A 21,334-nucleotide genomic window follows, 5' to 3' on the forward strand; every position below is an offset into this window, starting at 1 on the left:
AAAATAAAAACTAATGAAATTATAATGTCCTGTGATCAGCTCTCGATGAGAAATTACCTCGTACTTAGATTTTTAAGAATTAATATTTTCTTTTTAACTTATACAAGCCTCGCAAGTTATTTAAAACATTAGAATTCCACCACGTTTTTAATAATTGTCATCTTTTGCTGACATGACTTCATGAACCATTTCAATACCAGCGAAGCAGTGGACAATGCAAAATTGTCAAAAATTAAGTAACATAAAATATTAATTTTAAAATTATAAAAAAATTAATTATATATAAGACGTTCAAACAGAGTACCATTTTTCCAAAATCCTTATTTTAAAGAATTTGAAAGTAATGCAGGATAACATGAAAGCGAAAGCCGAAGAGAAGAAAGAACTGAAAAATTAAATAAAGATGATCAAATTTCTAAACATCTTTTCAGTTGAAATTACTCGTGTTTTTCATAATCCAAATAACAATAAAATATTTTGATTCATATCTTGTAATAAATATAATTTGTTGAATGAATAGCAATAATTCATTTAATACATAAATATCCCATTTTGAAGTTGTACAGGGATTTTGTTTCATAATGAGACTGTACATGTACTCCTCTTGGGATTGCAACATATCGCCTGTTTAATTAAATCTCGAAGCTGAGACTGTGCTTAGTTTCGAAAGAAAAACGGAAAATATGTTCTTAATTTCAAAATTTTCAAATCATATGATTTTAAAAATATCTTAGCAGTTGCTATCATGTAAAAAGTTTTATATTATAAGCAATAAATCTTATAGAGATTTATTAACTGATTAATAAGAATATATGATTTCCAAAGAAACAGTTTTAATTTTTTTTATTTACATTCATGTCCCTAAATTAAGGATAATTCAGAATGACACGGAAATTGAACTCTAAAATACATATATCACCCATAAAATGACTAGAAACATCCTCAAAGATCATATGCAAATTGCAGGAAGTCACCAGATGACACCGATAGTACGTCACAATGACGAGAGTGTAAGAGAGTGATGTATAAGGAATACAGGCAAAGAAGTAAAATGGTTCGCAAGCGCTTTATAAGCCTTTCAATGCAATAATCGCACAGTTATGTCACAAAGGATGCATTTGGATGATTTTTTACATGGTAGAATTATCGGCCATCTGGAATGTGGGCATGCCCAGCTGGAAGTATCCGAGGAACTTGGAATCGCCCAGAGTGTGATCTCCAGGCTTTGGCAACGATTCCAAGATGATGGTAATGTGAGTAGATGCTACAGGACAGGTCGCCCTCGAATTACAATGCCGAATGAAGGCAGGTATTTGGCAGTTACTTCCAAAAGAAACAGACGGAGCGCAGCATCAGACCTGCATCGTCAGCTCTCTTCAGCCACTGGTATGACAGTTTCAAAGCAGACCGTGAACAGATGCTTAGGGCAGATTGGTCTATATGCTCGTAGGCCTATCAGATGTGTTCCACTTATTGCAACTCACTGTCGTCTGCGGTTAGACTGGAGTAGAGAGCATGCATTTTGGATACCGCAACAGTGGGCTTCTGTGATGTTTTCCGATGAGTCCAGGTTTAGCTTGAAGTCTGATTCTCGCCGGAATTTCATATGGAGAGCTCCAGGTACCCGTTACTACCAAGAGAACATCTTTGAACGGCACCGTTACGATGGTGCAGGATTTCTCGTTGGGGGAGGAATTATTCTGGGTTCCAGAACTGACCTACAAGTTCAAATTGGAACCATGACAGGCCAAATCTATCGGGGCGTCATTCTGGAACAGCATGTACGTTTGTTTCGGGGTGTCATGGGCACAGAATTCGTGTTTATGGATGACAATGCCCGTCCTCACCGTGCAAACATCGTAAACGAATGCCTTCGATAGGAGGATATCACCCGTTTGGACTGAACAGCATTCTCACCGAACTTGAATCCAGTAGAACATGTGTAGGACATGCTTGGCCGACGAGTTGCAGCCCGTCAACCATCTCCTATATGTCTACCGGAACTTCGGAGAGCATTGCTTGATGAATGGTGTAATATTCCCCAAGATCAGATCGATAATTTGATACTCAGCATACCTAGGCGTTTTATGGACTGTATTGCATCTTCTGGGAGACATACTATGTATTAACCATAATACCAACCACGTATCTTTTTTGTTCGTTAATTTTTGTTTAATAAATACGCTTTACAAATAAGTCACATTTGTTTTGCTTCTGACTCTTTCTTTTCCTGAACTTGCATTATTATTAATTTAAGGACATGAGTGTAGTGCGATGACAGAAGAATTAAATCATTTTACTTTTCAAATTCATATCTCTAATGATTTAAGCATGAAATTATATTTAAATATATTTAAGACTGTGGAATTTCATGGAAAAACCAGGACTAAATAGTTATTTCAGCTTAAAATAGAAGAATTTATCATAAATTCTTGACTTAATAAACATGCCTATTATATAAATATAACAATGAAAACTATTTAAAAAAATGTTTGATGATCGAAATTATACTGCTGTTTTCTGGGGAGTCGGACAATATTCATATCCATATATTTTTATATTATTAAAGGGAAAGGAAAAGTTATTGTCATGTGAAAATTGTTACTGTAACAGTAAAACACTACAGTACCTACAGTAGAGTCTTTGAACAAGACAAAAAAGACCTTTGAAAGTTTTTTAGTGACTAATTGAAAGTATACAGTGCAATGGTTTTCTCCACTCTCTACTTCGAATCGTGATGAGAACAAATCTTTTGCATTCAAACTTTACATGCGCCTTATTTTTCAAATAAATCCTCTTTGATGTAGGGAGTTGCTGGAGATTTAGAAAAATATTCTCCAATTCGAAATATAATAGGAATGCTGTTCGGCCAATTTAAAGCAATTCCAACCTTAAAAAGAAGTTTTGAATTATTAAAATGGCATGATAATTGTTTTTTTAGACTGTCAAATGCAAGCAAAAACAAGTTTTTCTCTTGCTGTTACGACTTATTGTCGTTAAACTGATCAAAGAAAAAAATTATTCAATTCTGTATTAGATTCATTATTCTTATCAGACTCTGTCCACAATGAAGGAAACTGCGAAAGTGAATCAGTGTCTCTGCAAATAATTTATTCATCCATATTATCGCTTTTGTAAATAAATATATTTATACATTGCCACATCAAGTTAAATATTGATTCATATATTTATATTAGATACCACAGCATATATATAAATATATCACACATAATTGCATACAGAATAGAATTCAGGCTGTAAATTATTTTAAATATCTATTATGTGGCACTGTTGAAATTTTGAGTGAACTAAAACTTGTTTGATAATTTCCGACTGATGATAAAACTTAAGGGAACCTTTCAATTTAGCTGAATATATATATAAGCTTATCTATCCTCATTTGCTTTCATTGGAACCAATGTTAATCGACCATTTGTCTTTTATCAATAACTTTTTTCATTTGAAAATTCCTTATTTTAGAGATTAAAACTTAAACCGCATCCAAACAATTTCGATTGAACTGAAATCAAGCGCTTCTGTCCATTTGCCATCAGGATCAATGGCATAAAGGCTTTGAATCACAAGCTGATGGAGATCGGTCACTTTTATCGTATACCTGAAAATTTATAATTAGGCTAGATTATGCAGAAGGTTTATTTATTTATTTATTTTGCTTTATTAGAATCTTTCGAAACTAATTAAGACGAAAATAAAAAAGAGAAAAAGATTGTTCTGAAGCAGTATTGGGCTTTCATTCCTCTTTTTTTTCTTTAATTCTAAAGTGCTATCATTTTTAGGAAAGCAAAAAATTCATTTTACTCTTTCTTCTTGTAAGAATGCCATAAATTTTGGTGTGACATTCTCTACAGTAATAATTTCGCAGATTCTCTTTGCTTATGAAGAAGAATCCAAGTTCGAGGTAACATTCTTTAAAGCACTTTATCCATAGAAAAGAAAATGCTAAATGCAGCAAAGATTTTAAAAGTCATTTTTAATAATAATAACAAAATGAAAGATGCCTATAATTCAATCACAACAAAAAAGGCATATGTTAAATTTCCATATCCCTTTTATGATAACGAAAGTAAAAAAAAAAAAAATCATTTTTTTTTTTATCAATTGTAATTTTATTTGTAATGTACTCTCGTCAAATCATCATGAATACTCTTCTACAATTGTGTTATGATTTTCATTAATATATTAATGACAGTCTCTGCGGAACACTAAATAAGTAAGAAATCGGGATGGCTGAATCTCTAATCCATTCCCACTTTCATTTGCCTTCAGAGAAGATGCGTGCGCACCTGTGCCTCCGGGAGCTTCAACCGTGCATGAAATGAAGTTCCCTTCCTGACACTTCCGTGGGAAAGTGGAGTAGAGTGCTTAGGGCAGCTTTGAAAATAACACCGAGTTGATCACCTGATCCATTTTATTTCTAAATTCATATTTTACATCTGCTAAAAATGGGAAGGAGTTCTCATTTCGTGAGATTTATTTAAAAAAGCAAATCCCCCGCCCATTATCATAGCTACAAAAAACAGGACTGCGGTCCAGGTTGCAAATTTCTTTAGAATCTGTTCGAACAGTAAATGTTATTGCAATTTACCTTGTTCATTTGATAACTTTTTGAAATAAAAGAAATTCTCAAAGGCTGTTAAAACAATAATAAATATGTTCTCAACGAAACAGACGTCCATTCTTCTTTCCCATTTCCCTTAACGGCCTTTTAGTAAATAGAAAAACTTTCATGTAACTGCATGAGCGATATTAAAGTGGAAAAAGCAATCTCATTTGGTATTTTTAATTAGGCTTTTATTCCATTTTCAAATTAAAAAAGCAAACGTAATTTTAATGCGATAAATTTTAATATGTAGTAATAAGTTAATTTTACAAAATCAACAATATATATTTGTATACTATAAAAAGATTTATGTACTACAAAATAGATTTATATGCGAAGTTCCAAATTTACTGAAAAACTACCCGTTCATTTCCTTTGATATCTGACCACCAAAAAAATAATATTAAGTCAGAATAAATGTTTGTGGGACTTAAATTTTTTCCATGAGCTGAGATACAAAGACAGAAACGGAAGCATCAGTTGAACTTTGCGCTTACACTTCATTAGGCTTAAATAGAAGTTGAAAACCGCTTTGAAATCCAATTTTGAGGAATATGGTAGCGTTACTTTAATAACGAAAATAAGCATTCATTTCGTTTGTGCCAGATGAACGGAGTTCAATGAAATCTTACATTTAGAAAACTACATTTTCAAAAATCCGAATTTTATTTACTCCACGTCGTCTTTAATATTTGGAATGATTTTTTTTGTAAATAATGAACTGAAATATAACACTTAAATTCAATAATAAAATACAATTGAAATTTTATTGATGGGATTAAGAGATTCGAGGCAGTTTTAATTCCTAGAAAGTCATAAGACTGGTCTCCTATATAACTCTTGTATTTATTTCCATGGAGCTTATAGTAGGGTTTTTTTCTGCATTTCACTCATTTTCGATAGCAAGAAATCTTGCAGAATTATCTTTATGGAAAACATTTTTCAAGCTTGTAGCAATACGAGAAAACAAAAATGGAATCTAAAAAATTTATTTATAAAAAATTTTTTAATTTAAAAATTTCAAATCATAATTTTTTTTAATGAAGCTATCAGACGAACATAGGTCATACTTTGAAATACGAAAATTTTGATTGTCATTTTGGCTTGCACATTGCATTTAACACTCAGATGTAAAAACCAAAATAATCAAGTTTAATTAACGGTTTATATATTCTTTTCTGACAATGGGAAGATTCAAAAGAAATTCAAATGAGGGTTTAAGTTAATAAAAGTATTTTGAGCTAGTGTTGAGAGAAAAGTTAGGTATCTATTCATAAATAACGACAAATTTCCAAAATCAAAATCAAGAAAACTGGCTTTGTAATCTTTCGTATTATTATCATTTCTGTATTAAAGCTCGTGTCTCTAGTATTTATAGTAGAATAAATTATTCAGATTATACTAGTTGAAGCAAATCATCAGTCTCGTTCACATAAAATGCTTTTAAAATTTTTATTTCTAAATGTAAAAGTGACAGCTTTCTTAATTCTATTATATTCTTTAGTCAAAATTTTTAATTTTCGAAATTATTCATGGCAATTGTGCCATCCTTCAATCTGGTTATTACAAAATTTTATTTTAGCGAGTATTTATCGTCATTTTGTAGCTTCAAACATCTTACTTTTACGAAAGATTTTTTTTTACACTTTCGTAAGGCTTTAAAATTAATCCTCGCTACCAGGATTTACCAAAAAAGAAGTTATTTATAAATCCAAGTTGTTGATAAAGTATAGTGATCAAGATTATCTGGCGCATTTATAAAATTATGCAGGAAAAAAAAATTATTCAGCGATAAAAAAGATTTACGTTTAATTTTTACATTGAATTTATTTATATTTTTGTCTATTTAGTTACAGAAACTGAAAATTCTTGAAGCTTTTCGAAAGAGAGTACTTCACTTAAATTTAATCAAGGCTGAATTCATTCGCATTTATCTTTTCTTGAGTACACAAGTTTTTTTTTCTTTATCAATATTTTTAAAGCTGGTCCAATTTATTGTCCAAAAATCAGCTTCATTATTTTTGCTACAGCTTCAGTTGTGATTTCATAAGGGGCTGTATCTATTTGAATTATATATCATTAGTATGGGTTAGTTTGCCAATCGAAATCAGTACAAAAAATAAAGCCATAAATTTGGATAAAATATAATACGTAGAATTTAGAAAGAAATGGAATAATGCAAAATAATAAATAATTGATAAAATTGCTTGATTAACATTTGAATTGTACGCTATTAGAATGGGTAGTTTGCTAAACACCAAAAGGAACAGATAACTCTCTTTTAAAAGTTGCACAGCCCTTAATTTCTATTATCTATTATTTCTTCTATTATCTATTATAGTTTTGTTAAATTCTAGTAGTTTTAGATAATTTTGCTAAACTCTCTTGAAAACATCATGCTCACGCCAGACGAATAAACTGACACACTTTACGACTGATCGTTGTAAAGCTTTCAGGGAGAGGATGATTGGTAAGATGTAATGATGCCAACGACCACAATTTACCAAATTGAAGATAAAACAACACGAAATGGTGAGAGAAACGAAATAAGAAAATTCTCGTATATTCTTAAGTATGATTTATATAAATTTAATAAAAAACATTTTTTAAATACAATTTTGTGTTTATTAAAAGAAGATTTCTTTATTTTACTTGTTTTCTATTCTTGGGCTTTAATTTAAAATTCATCCTTGTAAATCTTAAGGAACCCTGAAATCAAACGGCTTCACTCTATAGAATCAAATATTGCCCAAATTAACAAATGATGATGCTCCGAAAATGTTAAAATAACATTTCATCTTCAAGAATACCCAATTGCACAAAATTTTAAAATTCCGACATACTAGGAAGTGAATGAAAACTGTTTGCGAAACTTCATCTTCACAAATTTGAAACAAATTAAGTTCAATAAAGGTATCTGAAAACAAATTTAACAGCCAATCACGGGGAAAAGTTCAAACCTTTCCCCATTTCCCTGGAAAGTTAAGTAGATAGGAAGTTAAAAATGATTAACATGGGAGACAAGCCAAAGGCAACATACGCTGGCATCATGGATACAAATATTGTCTAGAAAATATTACATGTCCTCTCTCACTAACTGCTTCCGATTCATTATTAGAGTGGCAAACATTTGAATGATGTTTGGTTGGAAAATTTTGCTATTCAACATAAGAAAAATCTCTGCTGGTGGATTATTAGTGAAGAATTATTTTAATTCAAGCAATTCTTTGTTTAAAGAGAAATCAAATTAAATCGAGATGAAACATTTACTGACATTTTTGCTTTCTTAGAGAAATTATCTAAAACACAAGATAAATGCTTCAAAAGACAATAAATGCGAAATCATATTACAAGATAACTATTATAATTTCAAGAAAAACTGTAAGACAAGTATAAAAGATATAAAGAAAAACAAAAAAACAATGGCTTTGAAAGTTTTCGTTCAGTAATAAATTATCATTGCCTAAATGGAATATCACCTTTACAGTATATTAAAAATAAAACTATTCTAATCTTTTACTTTTCAAGAAAAAGTAAAACGGATTATTTCTGATTTTTAAAAGAGGGTTTGACCTTTAAAGCGTGAATTTTCTAGAAAATTGTCTCATGCTGAGTAGAAGAAGAATACCCTCTAATTCCCCTTGAAATGCAGTCCTTAATGAAGACTGAACACGCGATGGCGTGAGTCAACAGATTCTACTGGGGGAACATTAACCCATAAATCCGAAACCTTTATTTTTAAAAAATTTAAGAGTCGAAGTAAATGAATATGCTTGATTAGTCCCATTTTGATGTTATACGAGGGCATCCAGCCTTATAATATTCAACTATGCTCAAGTGATGAGGAGAGCATTTTCCAATCTTCCATACCAAACCAATTGGAAAATGTGTGCTCCGATGGATTAAAGGTTCCATGGAATCGGATTTCACACTCTTCCGATTTTAAAACTAAGATTTGAAGAAGACACGAAGCTCTCATTATATCATACGAAATCGTAAATACGCAGGACTTTTATTTTTTATCCATTTTCACAAAGATAAATTGCTTACAAGCACATATCTATTAATTTAAAGGACATTTACATTAATGGGTAAAATAAATACAATAATGAAAAATGTAAAGAGATATATCCACTGTCTTACAACAACACCAATAAATTACGAAAGAAACGTAGAGAATAAAAACTGTTTTTGATTGAAATACTTGTCTCATTCTTAAATCTAGAAAATGACAAGAAAATTCTTTTTTTTGATTGAGTATGTCCATCACTTCTTTAGTTTCGAAATAAAATGATTCTATCGAAAAATGTACAAAATTATTTGTAAATATTGATGGCATATATTTAATTAGGCTTTCCTAAATTGAATTTTTCTCATTTGAATGCAAGTGAAATGATTAAGCGAAATGAAAAATACTAACCTTAAATGTTTCCTTAACACATAAAATGCCACCCGCCATTTCGTTTCTAAAATCAAGAAGTCTCCAAGACATAAAATAATGTCTAAAAATGATCAAATAGATAGAAAAGTGAGGCACAAATTTCTTTGAAATTGAAGACACGTGTCATTAATGATCGAAAAGAAGAAACTTTTGCTAATTCCTTTTGTTTAAATACAAGAATAGTTCTATTGGGGCATCAATTTCAAAACATCCAATTCCAAAGGCATTGGAGAAGGAACCAAAGAGCAGGCAGGTGCCAGAATGGAAAGACAAAAAAATTAGACAGAAACAAGCCACTCTTTCTCTTTCAAAGAGACCATTCTATATCTTAAGTTCATGTTATTTTACACTTTTTTTTTGTTTTTATCATTGAAAGTTATTTTAACTGTCAGGATTCAACTACTAAAAGACAGTTTACCAAATTGAAGTTGGGAATCCAATAGTTCAAAAAGCATAGATTCGAGTAGCGATCTCAATTTATGCTCACATTAAAAAGTATGAAACAAGCCATAATCATGTTTCATTACTAGTTTTCTTACTCATTTCATTTTGATGTTAATCCATGGGTTAAACCTAGGCAATTCTCAAATATTAATATTTTTCTGAAAATAATGAAACTGTGCGACAAAGTATTCAGTTCAGCTCATGTATTGAACGTACCTGAGCTCTTTTTTGCATATATTGTTGCGCACTTCTATAGTCCATTGAAATTAGGAAAAGAAAAAGAAAAAATTTATATACTTTTTAAAGTTCCGCTCAAATATTCTTTTGATATTCAGGAACTGAGAACCGAAAAGTGCCCACCTCTGAAGGTGGATCTTCCTCTCTTACACCGCCCTAAAATTTGAAAAAGTCAAACCATAAAATGGTTATATCTTGATTATAGAACAAGGAACAGTAATGATATTTTGGTAAATATTGGTAATTAATTATTCTATACATTAGTAGATTAGATTAAAACTTATATCTAAGGCAGTTTTCCTATAACAATATATTTTACATAAATATACCAGTAAAATATTAAATTCTTTCTACGACAATATTTATTTAATTGCGTCAAATAAATATTTAATTGACTTGTGAAACTTGAAATATAAAAATATAAATATTATTTAGTTAAATAATTGAAATACCGTACTGTTTTATGCTTTGTTTTATCAGTGATGTTATTAAAAGCAACCTAGCCTTTTTTTTTATCCAGTGCTTTTAATTTCAGAAGAAAAAACATGTCAAAGTTTAAAATCAAAGCTTTCTAATCATTAAGCAAACCAGAATTTTCTTTAAAGGTAAAATTTGGAACATAGTTTTTTAAACTAAGAATTCATAACCTTCGTAGACGAGAAATAACTTTTGCATTCACATCAATACAATTTTCTATTTAGAAATACTATAATTATCATAACTTTTTCTGCCTAAATAATGTAAAGTAATGTAATATTTGGTTTTGCTGCATAATATCATTACTTTTTTCTTCGCCAAAATACGATATTATTGCTGCGGTATTAGAGATTAACATTTTGACTTCAGCAGCGCTAATAATTCATACAACGATCGAAATGAAATATTGTCGAATGTCATCTTTCGATTAGCAGGTTTTCGACTATCTAATGTACAACTTTGTACCTTGGATTGATCGAAATATTTATAAAGAATAGTGGAGTTATGGGAAATTGCATAGCCTGAAGAATCATTCATCCACATGCATCCGGACACGCTCATGGAAGAGATATCTAAGAACACTTTACAACTCCTATGCCTATTTCAGTAATAATAATCGACAAAGTGATAACTTGATAAAAACTGTACGACTAGATCCTATGTCTTAATAGATTTTTCAGGTAGCGCAAATGTCGGAGAAAAATGAGTTCAATAAGAGATTGACTTGAAATGAAAACTCTATTTTCAACTACTAAATTAAACTATTAATCCTTACTCATTTGCATTTTAAAAAGTGCGTTCTCATAATATCCAATCACATCTATTTTTAAATAGACATCTTTCCGTACTAACCCGCTGAAAGTGGAGCACAAAATGATTATAAATTACTTCATACTGACGGTAATAAATAGCATAAGAATTTGCAGGCTGTATTCCATGAAATAGAATACATTTTTATTGTAAAACAATAAAAGGACAGTACTTTGGGATAGTTGAAAACTTGATGGTAAAACAATTCTGAGACAACAAGCAGTAGTTTCTTGTCATTTTAAAATATTGTATCAAATCAGTTCATTATTGTGATATGAAACCAAAATTCGAGTTTTCGATCACCTCAAAGTCTCTCGAATAATCGGGAAGATACCGGGTTATCATATTGTTACATTTGAGATTGGATAGATAATAAATTATTATATTTATAAGACATTGTTTAATGAGCTCTCAAGGGAATGATTATACATACGCATAAATTATAAGTCTACTTTCAATTCCATACCATCATTTTAAATAAAAAATGTAATAACATCTGCGAAATTCATCCTTATTAAACTCACTAATCCTAATTGCTATTCTAATTTAATACTCCATCCTCTTCTATTCTATGGTATTCTAATTGTTAATTAAAAGAATAATTCGGCATAATTTGAAATAGGACTAAAGATTTAATATAAATTCTCACAGAAAACTTACTAGCATTAAGCTTGATATCAAAGGAAATATTACTTTTACGTTTTAAAATGCATTTAAAATACATTGGATTTTTTGAAAATAAAAAAATATTTAATATGCCAAAGTCATCTTTATGTTACAAGTCTTTCGGAGTGTATTAGTGAAAACATGGCCGGTAAATTTAATTTAACTTTCAAATAATTAAAAGTAAGTTAAAATTTTTTGGGGAAAAGGGCTCGGATGTTCTCTCTCCCACCCTCTAATGCATGCCTATTGTTGATGTGTATCAGTCGTTTCATGGCCACCTCAATTTATCTAATCTGGATTTCTTCTTGCGGATGGTCCCAAAAACAGTTAATTCTGCTATTGACTTTGTTGTAAAAATGTAGAAATGATTAGAAATCGATGTTTCAAAAGGACCTTTTCCTATCTCTTCAAAATTTCAGTTGGTGTTTTTACTGAAATTAATCATATAAATAATTTGATATTTAATCATTTAGATATGTTCAAATTTTGGATCATAAGAAGCAGTAAGGTAGTCATTATAATGAATTTTCCTTTCAAAAGATTATATCAATTTTATTTTCCTCTTTTTAACAATATACTTAAATACTGTTAATACAGAAACAGGTTATACTGTAAACTATATAAGATTTAGAGAATTGCATCCAATTACCTTTTTCTTATCATAAAATTTACGATTTTTCGTATCATAAAAATTTTACTTCTTATGAAAAATGCATATTGAAACTTAATTGGTAATTGAAAAACAGTACTTCAGAAAATTATATATATATTTTTTATTTTGAAAGAAAGAAAGACTTTTTAAATATGTATAGAAATTCAAATTACATTTTGTAGAAAAGAGGATGATTAAAACTTTCATTCTCATCTACTTTGATTACCTACTTAATATGACTTATTATCTACTTTTTAATTCAAGATTAAACGAGGATTTATTGACCTGCTAGTTTATGTTTTAAGTTAACAGATAATGAAAACTGATATAAGAAAGGGAAAAGATTTTAAAAAGTGAAAGACCCAGTTGACATAAGCTCTTAAGCAACAAAATCATACGCTGATTTTATTCAAATGGATTTAAAATCTCAAATGATTGAATTTCAAAAAATATGTCTCGTTTATTTGAACATGGCGGTTTTGAGGCAAAAGAGAAAATCATTAAACATGTAAAAGTTCTTGATCACGATATCCATGTCCATGTAAAAGATCTTATTTATTTTTCATCAATAAACAGCATTTAGAAAATACTATTCTAGTTTTAGATGAAAGAATTTATGATGTAATAGGCATTCGATAAAAATATCTTTCAAGTCTTAAAGATAAAGCTGATGCTGTTCCTAAACAATATGCCAACAGAAAACAATAAAAATATCTGATAATATTTTAACATTAAGCTCTGTTTATCCGACTAAGTATGTGGTAACGGGGTGACTAGCTGTAATAAAAAAAAATTTATCGCGAGAATGTGTGACCCATCACAATTCAGTTGAGTCCCATGACATCACAGTGCGATTAAAAACATCACTATTCATGGTTCATCCATTTTTTTTTTACTTTCCTGATACTGTAACTTAGTCCTTAAATAAACTTCTCACATATTGGATATAATCTTTATTCTGTTTTCAACCAAGGAAGAAAATTACGGAATAAAATATTTGATGACATGGGAAAAAATGTTCGAGTTTCGGTTCAACAATAAAATCTATTGTTGAAATTTATTCAAAAAATATCTTTAAAAAATTGCCAAAATGCAGAAAAATTTGCAGGACAAATTGATATAGTTAAAAAGACAAAATTTTCAATTTTAAAAATGGAACCAAAATCAAATCAATCAATATTTTCAGAGGTCAGGGCAGAAAAACGCTTAAATGTAGATTATTTTTAATTAACAAAAAGTTTAATTAAAATTTCAAATAACGCTCCAAACACAAATTTTCAGCCACCAAAGTATATCTTTTCCGAAATTTTGTAATTCTAGATCAAACGGTCTATCCTATAGGGAGAAAACACACACACTTATAAATTATCTTTCACTATTAGAGATAAATGGGAGAAGGAACGAAAATTCTGAATATCCTGAACAGACTGAAAATTTGATCAGAAACTTTCAATATTACGTTGAATTATGTTTGATCGCTAGATATCAAAAAGTATCTGATTTATTAATTTTAAAACTTAAAGATAAATCTATTAATACATTTAAACTTATCAAAAATTGTGTGAAAATTTTTTAATTGAAAATAAAAATTTGAACAAGATTGAGATATCGAATCCAAATATCACACATTTTCAAAAAAAAATTATATTGATGAATGATTATAAAGTCTTTCCAAAATATCAGATATAAACGATCAATTTTTTTGGATAATGTTGAAAATTTAGATATAGATATAGATTCTAGATATTAAATGAAAAAAATTAGTCTTTTTCAAAAGTGATTCCTTCTTAGAATGTTTAACGTATAAGAGTTCCAGCTTGTGCACGGAGAGCAAATGTTTATATCAAATAGCTCCTATGTAGTTATTAAAGGGACATTTGTCACAGAAAATTAATCAATACCAAACAAACTTCTCAAATTTGCTGTTAATTTATAAACTGATGAGAAAAAAAAAAAGAAAAGAACAAATATGAAGTTACAGCTCATGAAACTTCACAAGTAATAAGTATTATAATTGAATATTTATCACTTTGAAGGTAAATAAGCAAATATGAGAATAATAAGAATTAAATAAAACACCTGAAAAAAAATGAGAAGATAACAGGAACCTTCCCCGATGACATCATCGTAACTCTATTTCGAAAGAGACGCGCAAGAACTTGTAGATGGTAAAACTCGAGTGGGGGGGGGGACTCGAGTGCTTTCTCGCTACGCTAAGTTCATTCGTAAATTTGTTTTTATTCTCTCTCTTTGTGCTGCTGCAAGCCGTTTTCGCTTTAAATTTATTTCTTGACTTTCTCTTATTAGTATCGGCCTTTTTCAAATTAAGAGTACTTAGAAAGTTGTCAAAGTGTGATTTTTTCTTTATTTGGCTGCGTAATCTACTGGATAGATTTTCTTCAACTTTTGCTCACAAATACTAGGAAGTTTGAAGGAGGTTTAATAAAAGTAACTCTAATAATTGAAACTAGCTTTTCATGCGTTTTTTTAAAAATTCCGCTGATTTCTCATTTTAATTTTTAGACTCTTCTTGTGATAAAAAGATTAGTTTTATTAATTAATTTGTGTATTATTTTTTTTTAAATCAACACATACTTTGCATTCAAGATCTTAGACAGGAAAACTGATATATTAGAATTCTAGCAAACCGGAGATGATAGTGCTTTCCCGTTTATCATTGATAAGTTCAGACTTCCTGCCTCAGGGCTTGAATTCAATTTCAAAATTGTTCGGTGAGATTTTCTCTCTTATACTTTACATTATGCGGAGATAATTATCAAAATATTAATATTTAATTAAAAAATTTTTCATTAAGTGATGCATAACGAACATGTACAGAAAATGTGAAGAAAACGCACTTCCTTCCGTACTGAAGAAGCCAAATATTTTAAGTCAATGACAAATTTGTAGGATCCAGAATATCTCTGTTAAAATAATAAAATAATTTTCAAGATTCAAATGCATTATTGAAAGGCTAGAGAAAATTTTCAATTCAAAAAATAAATCTTTAAAAAAAGACAAAGCTGACGAATGAATCAAATGAAATAATACGTCTTAAGTAAATAGACACAATTCTTTTCTTTTGTAATTGTCACTACAACATAAATTAAAATGCTTTCAGCTATGAATAAGTAATTTATTTGTTTTTTAAGTCATTGGATATTCAACCAACATTATTCATCTTTTGTAAATTGGCGAAAAAATAAGAATTATCGTAGCGAGTCTTATTTTCATGCGGCATTTGCAAAAGCAAATAATATTTAGAAATCAGTCGTATTTTCTTTAATATGCTAGATTAGGAAAACTGCGTATAAAAATAAATGCAACAAAAAGCGTATAGAATAGCATTTCCTTGTTTCTAATTTCTAAAATGTTTTCGTATTTCTCTGATGCGTTAACTCTTAATTTTTTTTTATTTTGGTAAAACTGTCTGCCTTTTCAACACATAATCTATCATAAGAGGTTGTTATCCGATTATAGGAAGGATTTTTCCTTTTTTTGTTTCCCCCAAAATCTTTCGTTCGTTTCTCTTATCTAAAATTTCCTAATTAGAATTTTCGATTAATTACCAATCTCAAAATTAATTTTAGAACAAGTATATCCTTCAAAAATTAAATATAGGAGCAATATGAAAGTAAGATTTATAACATTGATAGCTATCAATGACTGTTTTCTAGGAAATTGGGGAATGCTTATTAAATAAAAAAAATGTGAAGTATTACGAGGAAAATATTTTATGTTAATTCGTCGAACAGCTGGGACTTCTTATCTCGTCTAATATTTGAAAAGCCATCATCACTGATCACACTTTAAATTGTAAAAGTAATTGCAATTCATTCTCTAAAAAGAGAATAATATTGAGAATTTAGAAAGCTCAGAGATGTACCTGTAAAGAATAAAAGATTTTTGAAATTCTTTTTGTTCCAAAATACGAATAGACGTATATCCTAGATTATCTGATAGAATTTACAATAACTTTCAGTTTTTTTTTTTTTTTTTTTTTTGAAGTCGAACTGCAGCCATTCTGAAATAACTTTTTAGAGAGATCGCTTAGATGAAGATAAATTCCCATCTATTTTATTTATGAAAATATTAAATAAGAAATGAAATCCGAAGATATATCTTCTTTTGATACTGCTTACATTTGTTGAACTTCGATATAATAAATGGCAAAGAGGATAAAAATTAGAACAAAACAACAAAAGTAGTAGGAAACAAAATGGAAAGTATATTCGCTGTACTTATGAGAAAATGTTAAAAGTAAATTATTATTTATAAACATATATTTCAACTGTGAAACCTGGACCGTTTAATGGTTTAAATTAGTTGAAATAAAGAATACAAAGTATAGAACGTCAAATAACTTTTCATAAAAAAGCAATGCATTTATGACTTATTTACTAAATACTAAATAAGGAAATACTAAATAAGGAAAAATGTACTCATTTGTTACAATATACACTTCTAAAGCGGTTTTATTCAGAAAAAAATAAACCCTAAAATTCGCGTATAATATTACCTAAATATCGACAGTATTTGTCGATATTTAGGTAATGGAAAATTAAATCTTATAATAATTTAGTTGTGCTTTAAGTTACAATAGAGAGTGTCTTATATTTGGTCAAACGGAAAGATGAATTATAAATGTAGACATGAGGATCAAGATGTGAGAGATTCATTCAAATTGTTGTTGAATTTATACTCTGATAAATTGCAACTGTATTAACATTTTTTTTAGTCAATTTGATTCAAGCAGCATTCAACTTCAGAAGATTTTAGTCACAGCATTAATATTAAACATAGAAAATAAAACATCCTGAAAAATTCTCAAATGAGATTGGTACTTTAATATTTAATTTAAAATGAAAAAAATTAAAATTTGCAATAATTCTAAATTAATCTAAAACCCAGAATTATCTGCTTAATGTGATGATCAAATTAAACTAATGCTTAGTAATAAAAAGAATTCAATTTAAATGTAACATACCTGTATATTCCCCAATAAAGCCAGAAGAGGATGATCAAAGTGCAGTAAAAGTAACCAATGATGAGCGACGTATTGAAGATTGGATCTTTCAGAAACTGAACTTCGCATTCTCCATCTTCCAGATCTCTATACCCTATAAAGTGCTCCCATCCCATAATACTGATAAAGAATACCAAAAATGGAACTATCCATGTCACAGCTACCATCCAGATCACTTTGTTTTTGGTTCTCCAGCTCCGGTAACGAGCTGCAATTTTCACTGAACAAAACCGGTCAATGGTGATTAAAAGAACGGTGTAGATGGATACTAAGCATACTGTATGATCGGTAGCTAACCAAAGATCACATGTGATTGGACCCAAGTCCCACCTCCCCATCAAAACATACACAGCGTAGAAAGGCATGGATATAACACCAATGCAAAGGTCAGAAACAGCTAAGGAGACGATGAAATAATTACTTGGTTGCCTGATGCTCCTTTCTACAGAAAAAGCTAACAAGACCAGGATATTACCAGCTACAGTTAGAATAATACAGAGCCCTATCATAACGCCAATGAAAATGCTAAACCATAAAGAAAATGGCAGAATCCAGGCACTGGGTTGCGAAGCCGTGAAATTGGTATGAGTTCCACATGGGATAGTAAAATTGGTAGAATTGAAGCAAAGCTCCTCAGAAAATACTGATGTGGTTTCATTTGGCATTGAAGTGTTATTTAAAAGTGATGGCTTAACGGCAGATGCCATTTCTTGTTATTATACAAAGGAAAGAAAAATTAAAAATAAAATCACGAGAAATTTATATTGAGGTCCACCGCTAACATCAGAGAAAACAGAAACTATTCAAATTTGGCTTTCTTTGGAATAATTTGTTGTCAAACAGTGAGCACTTGTTTCAATAAAGGAATCAGTATTTTGATCCATCTGAAATAAAAAGAAAAAATGCTATTTAGTACAGTATAAGTGAGTTTTCATCATGATAATTTCTAATACACCGATAAAAGAAATAAGCACAACGCGACTATAGAATCAATTTTAAATATATCATCCGAAATTTCAAGGAAACATGATAAGATTCTAAATTGAAATGGCAAATGCCATGTGTTATAGTCTTATCAGCTTTTATCTTACAATGAAACTGCTTCAAGTTTTCATTAGCCTACAATTTTTGTGTGATTTTAAATTCAATTAAAATGCTGATTTTAAACGAGAAAAAAATAGCTTACAATATCAAAGATATGAACAACAAAGAAACTAATCGCATGAAAATAAATTAAATGTTATGCAGAAGACAGAGAGAAATATTTCAATTTTTGTCGAGTTTCAATGCAGATTGACATGGTGTTTAAAAAAGATTCATTGAATACAGTGAGCCTTATTAATGCCTGATGAAAAATTAGTCATTTTTTTATTATCTTCTGCTCTTTTGTTTTTAAATGGCACCATAAAAAATGTAAATTAAAATAAGATATGGACACCTTCATTCTAGCATATGCCATAAAAAATCTGAATGAATGCAAAATAAGACATATTAAAGCAGAACAGAATAAACTGAAAGATGGCAAATTCCATATAGTAATTAAATACATTATGCTATTCAGATTTAATCGGCTGTTTAATTATTACTCGGAAATTACTTAGTTAAATAGCAGTGTAAAAGTTCTATTAAATAACAGCGGAAGATTTGAAAGAGTATTATTAAATAATAAAATTTTATTACAAGAATTTGGAAATAATTTCTTTTACAGAATATTCTTGGTATTTATGTAAAAATAACCATCTTGATATTATATAAATTATTCTTAAGTGACTATGAGAATTATTTTTAATAAATTATGCAAAAATGAAGTCTTTGCATTTATAAATGCTTTATATATAAATTTCTAATAAGTCATTTCGAAAGTCCTATATATAACTGCATCCATGATATACTTAATTAGTCTATTTTTCTAGTTAAAGTTTTACGCAATAAATTCATTCAATCTTTTGAAAAACTTATCATGATATTTTTTAATATCTAAAAAATATTTTAAAATAAAATGGCAATCTGACTAAAATGACTGTATTCCAAGAAGTTTTTAGTAAAAATATCTTCCAAGACCCTAAATAATAAATAATAAAATAAAAGACCCTAAATAAAATTAGCAGGTATATTGTCATTTTTTTAATCGACCTGGTTTTACCAACCGATAGCAAGTTATCTTCTAGACTAATCAAATTTTTTTTTCTTTTCTGCATGATCATGTGTACTCAGATTTCTATTTTCCTTTCCCTTTAATGAGAGCAGGCAACGTTTTTCCAAGAAAAAGAAAAAAACTGAGTTTATTGATGCAGCGTCATGGTTTTGTCTATTTATAAGGATTTCCACAGTAGAATGGCTATCCTTTTTTATGAGAAAAATTCACAATAAAGGACTGCACTTTTCATCTTTAAAGTACCGAGAGTTTTTATTTATTTATTTTTAATCTTCTGGAATTTTTTTTTCAGATCCAAAACTCAAACAAACCTAAAAACAGAATGGCTAAAATTTTGTAAAAGAGAATTTAATTTCAATGCACGATCTTTAAGCTCTTTTTACTTATGGTTTTATGATGAGCCTTTTCCTACCTAAGAAGTAACCTAAATGCCTGTCTTCTCTGATGAATAATTCAGTGTTACATTTCTATTAGAAAGATGTCAAAAGAATTTATTGACGCGGAAGGGGTCTTTAATTTGCGTATTTAATAAAACTGTCATCGTTACTCAATAAACACGCAGCGAATTTTATTCCGTTTTTGTCTTTTACATTTAAGTTCAAATTTTTGAAGGAATGAAGGATTTGTAATAAGTTGCTGCATGAGCATAATGAAGCGAGCTCCTAAAATAGTATGGATGTGCATGGGATCACAAAATCTGAAATTTCAACTCTTTTTGAAAGAAATCTCTAATATAAGGACAAGCATTGAAATACTGATTGCGTGAGGCATAACTAATATCCCAAATGAGCACTGGAGCAAAGACATTCCCGAAAAAATGTATTTACAACATTTTAAAATGTACGCTTTAACCTTTGAAACAATACTAGTTTCATTTCTGTGCAAATATTTCTTAAGTTATTATTATTTTTAAAAAATAAACGGAGACGATTTTGAGATGAGGAAATATAAAGGCACTCCTTCGTTAGGCAACGATAAAGCTTTACTTTAGTTTACAACTATTTTTTTTCTTCTCTTTTATTTTATGCATACATTTTAAAATCCTTTTTAATAGTGTGAAAGTATTGATTTATGGTTACCTAAAAGCAAACATAGGTCAATCGCTCAGACGAAGGCAAGAAAAATAAAGCTTTTGCGAACGAATGAAAATCATGTTCAATGACAGGAACGGTTTCAAACTATAAGAAATAAATTAATTTTTTTTCTTTTTCTATAGTAACTTGGAAGAAACTGATTCCAGAAGTTTATGTTAACATCATCTTAAAATTCAAAATTTACCTTTCTGATCGTAACAATTTCATTTCTATTCATTTTTTTTTTATTTGAGCTTTCAAATATTTTAGCACAGACGATTCTAAAATACGTACTCGTTTGCTAACAGTAATAAGACTTTAAATTATTATTATTTTTTAAAATTTCTTTCAGTAATTTAACGGTAAATAAAAGAAAGAATAAGTGCTCAGCTCAAATTGAAGCGAAGACTAAGAAAGCAATTCTTTCATAAGCAAATGAAAAATCTTTTATTTTTGATGAACAAGAATATATAAGAAGAGCTGCTGCCAAAGCATATGAGAAAAATTCTACGAGAAATGCAAACAATTAACAATTTGTAACAGGAAAACTATCGATTTAACCCTTTCTAGGGCAGTGGGAAGTATGCTTCCCACCAAATTTATCAATCTTTGTATGAAATTATGTAGATTGGTATAAGTTCTGACAAATTTTTTTAGAAAGACAGAAACTTAGATGCTTCAGTTCTTTATCTTACACAAAATGATGTGTCTTCATTTGTTACTTAATTTTTA

At 29.3% G+C, this 21,334-nt stretch overlaps 1 protein-coding gene across 1 annotated transcript in view; it reads right to left on the minus strand.

Annotated features, from left to right (window-relative positions):
• Positions 1-18,158, minus strand: part of LOC129958827 (muscarinic acetylcholine receptor M5-like) — a 33,801-nt gene extending 15,643 nt beyond the window's left edge. Inside the window, exon 1 of the mRNA XM_056071526.1 lies at positions 17,336-18,158. Within this exon, the coding sequence (XP_055927501.1) occupies positions 17,336-18,081 (746 nt within the window). The 5' untranslated portion in view covers positions 18,082-18,158. The remainder of the gene's footprint in view (positions 1-17,335) is intronic.
• Positions 18,159-21,334: the final 3,176 nt, after the last annotated feature.

This window comes from Argiope bruennichi, chromosome X1 (assembly GCF_947563725.1).
Source record: "Argiope bruennichi chromosome X1, qqArgBrue1.1, whole genome shotgun sequence".
Lineage (NCBI taxonomy): Eukaryota > Metazoa > Arthropoda > Arachnida > Araneae > Araneidae > Argiope > Argiope bruennichi.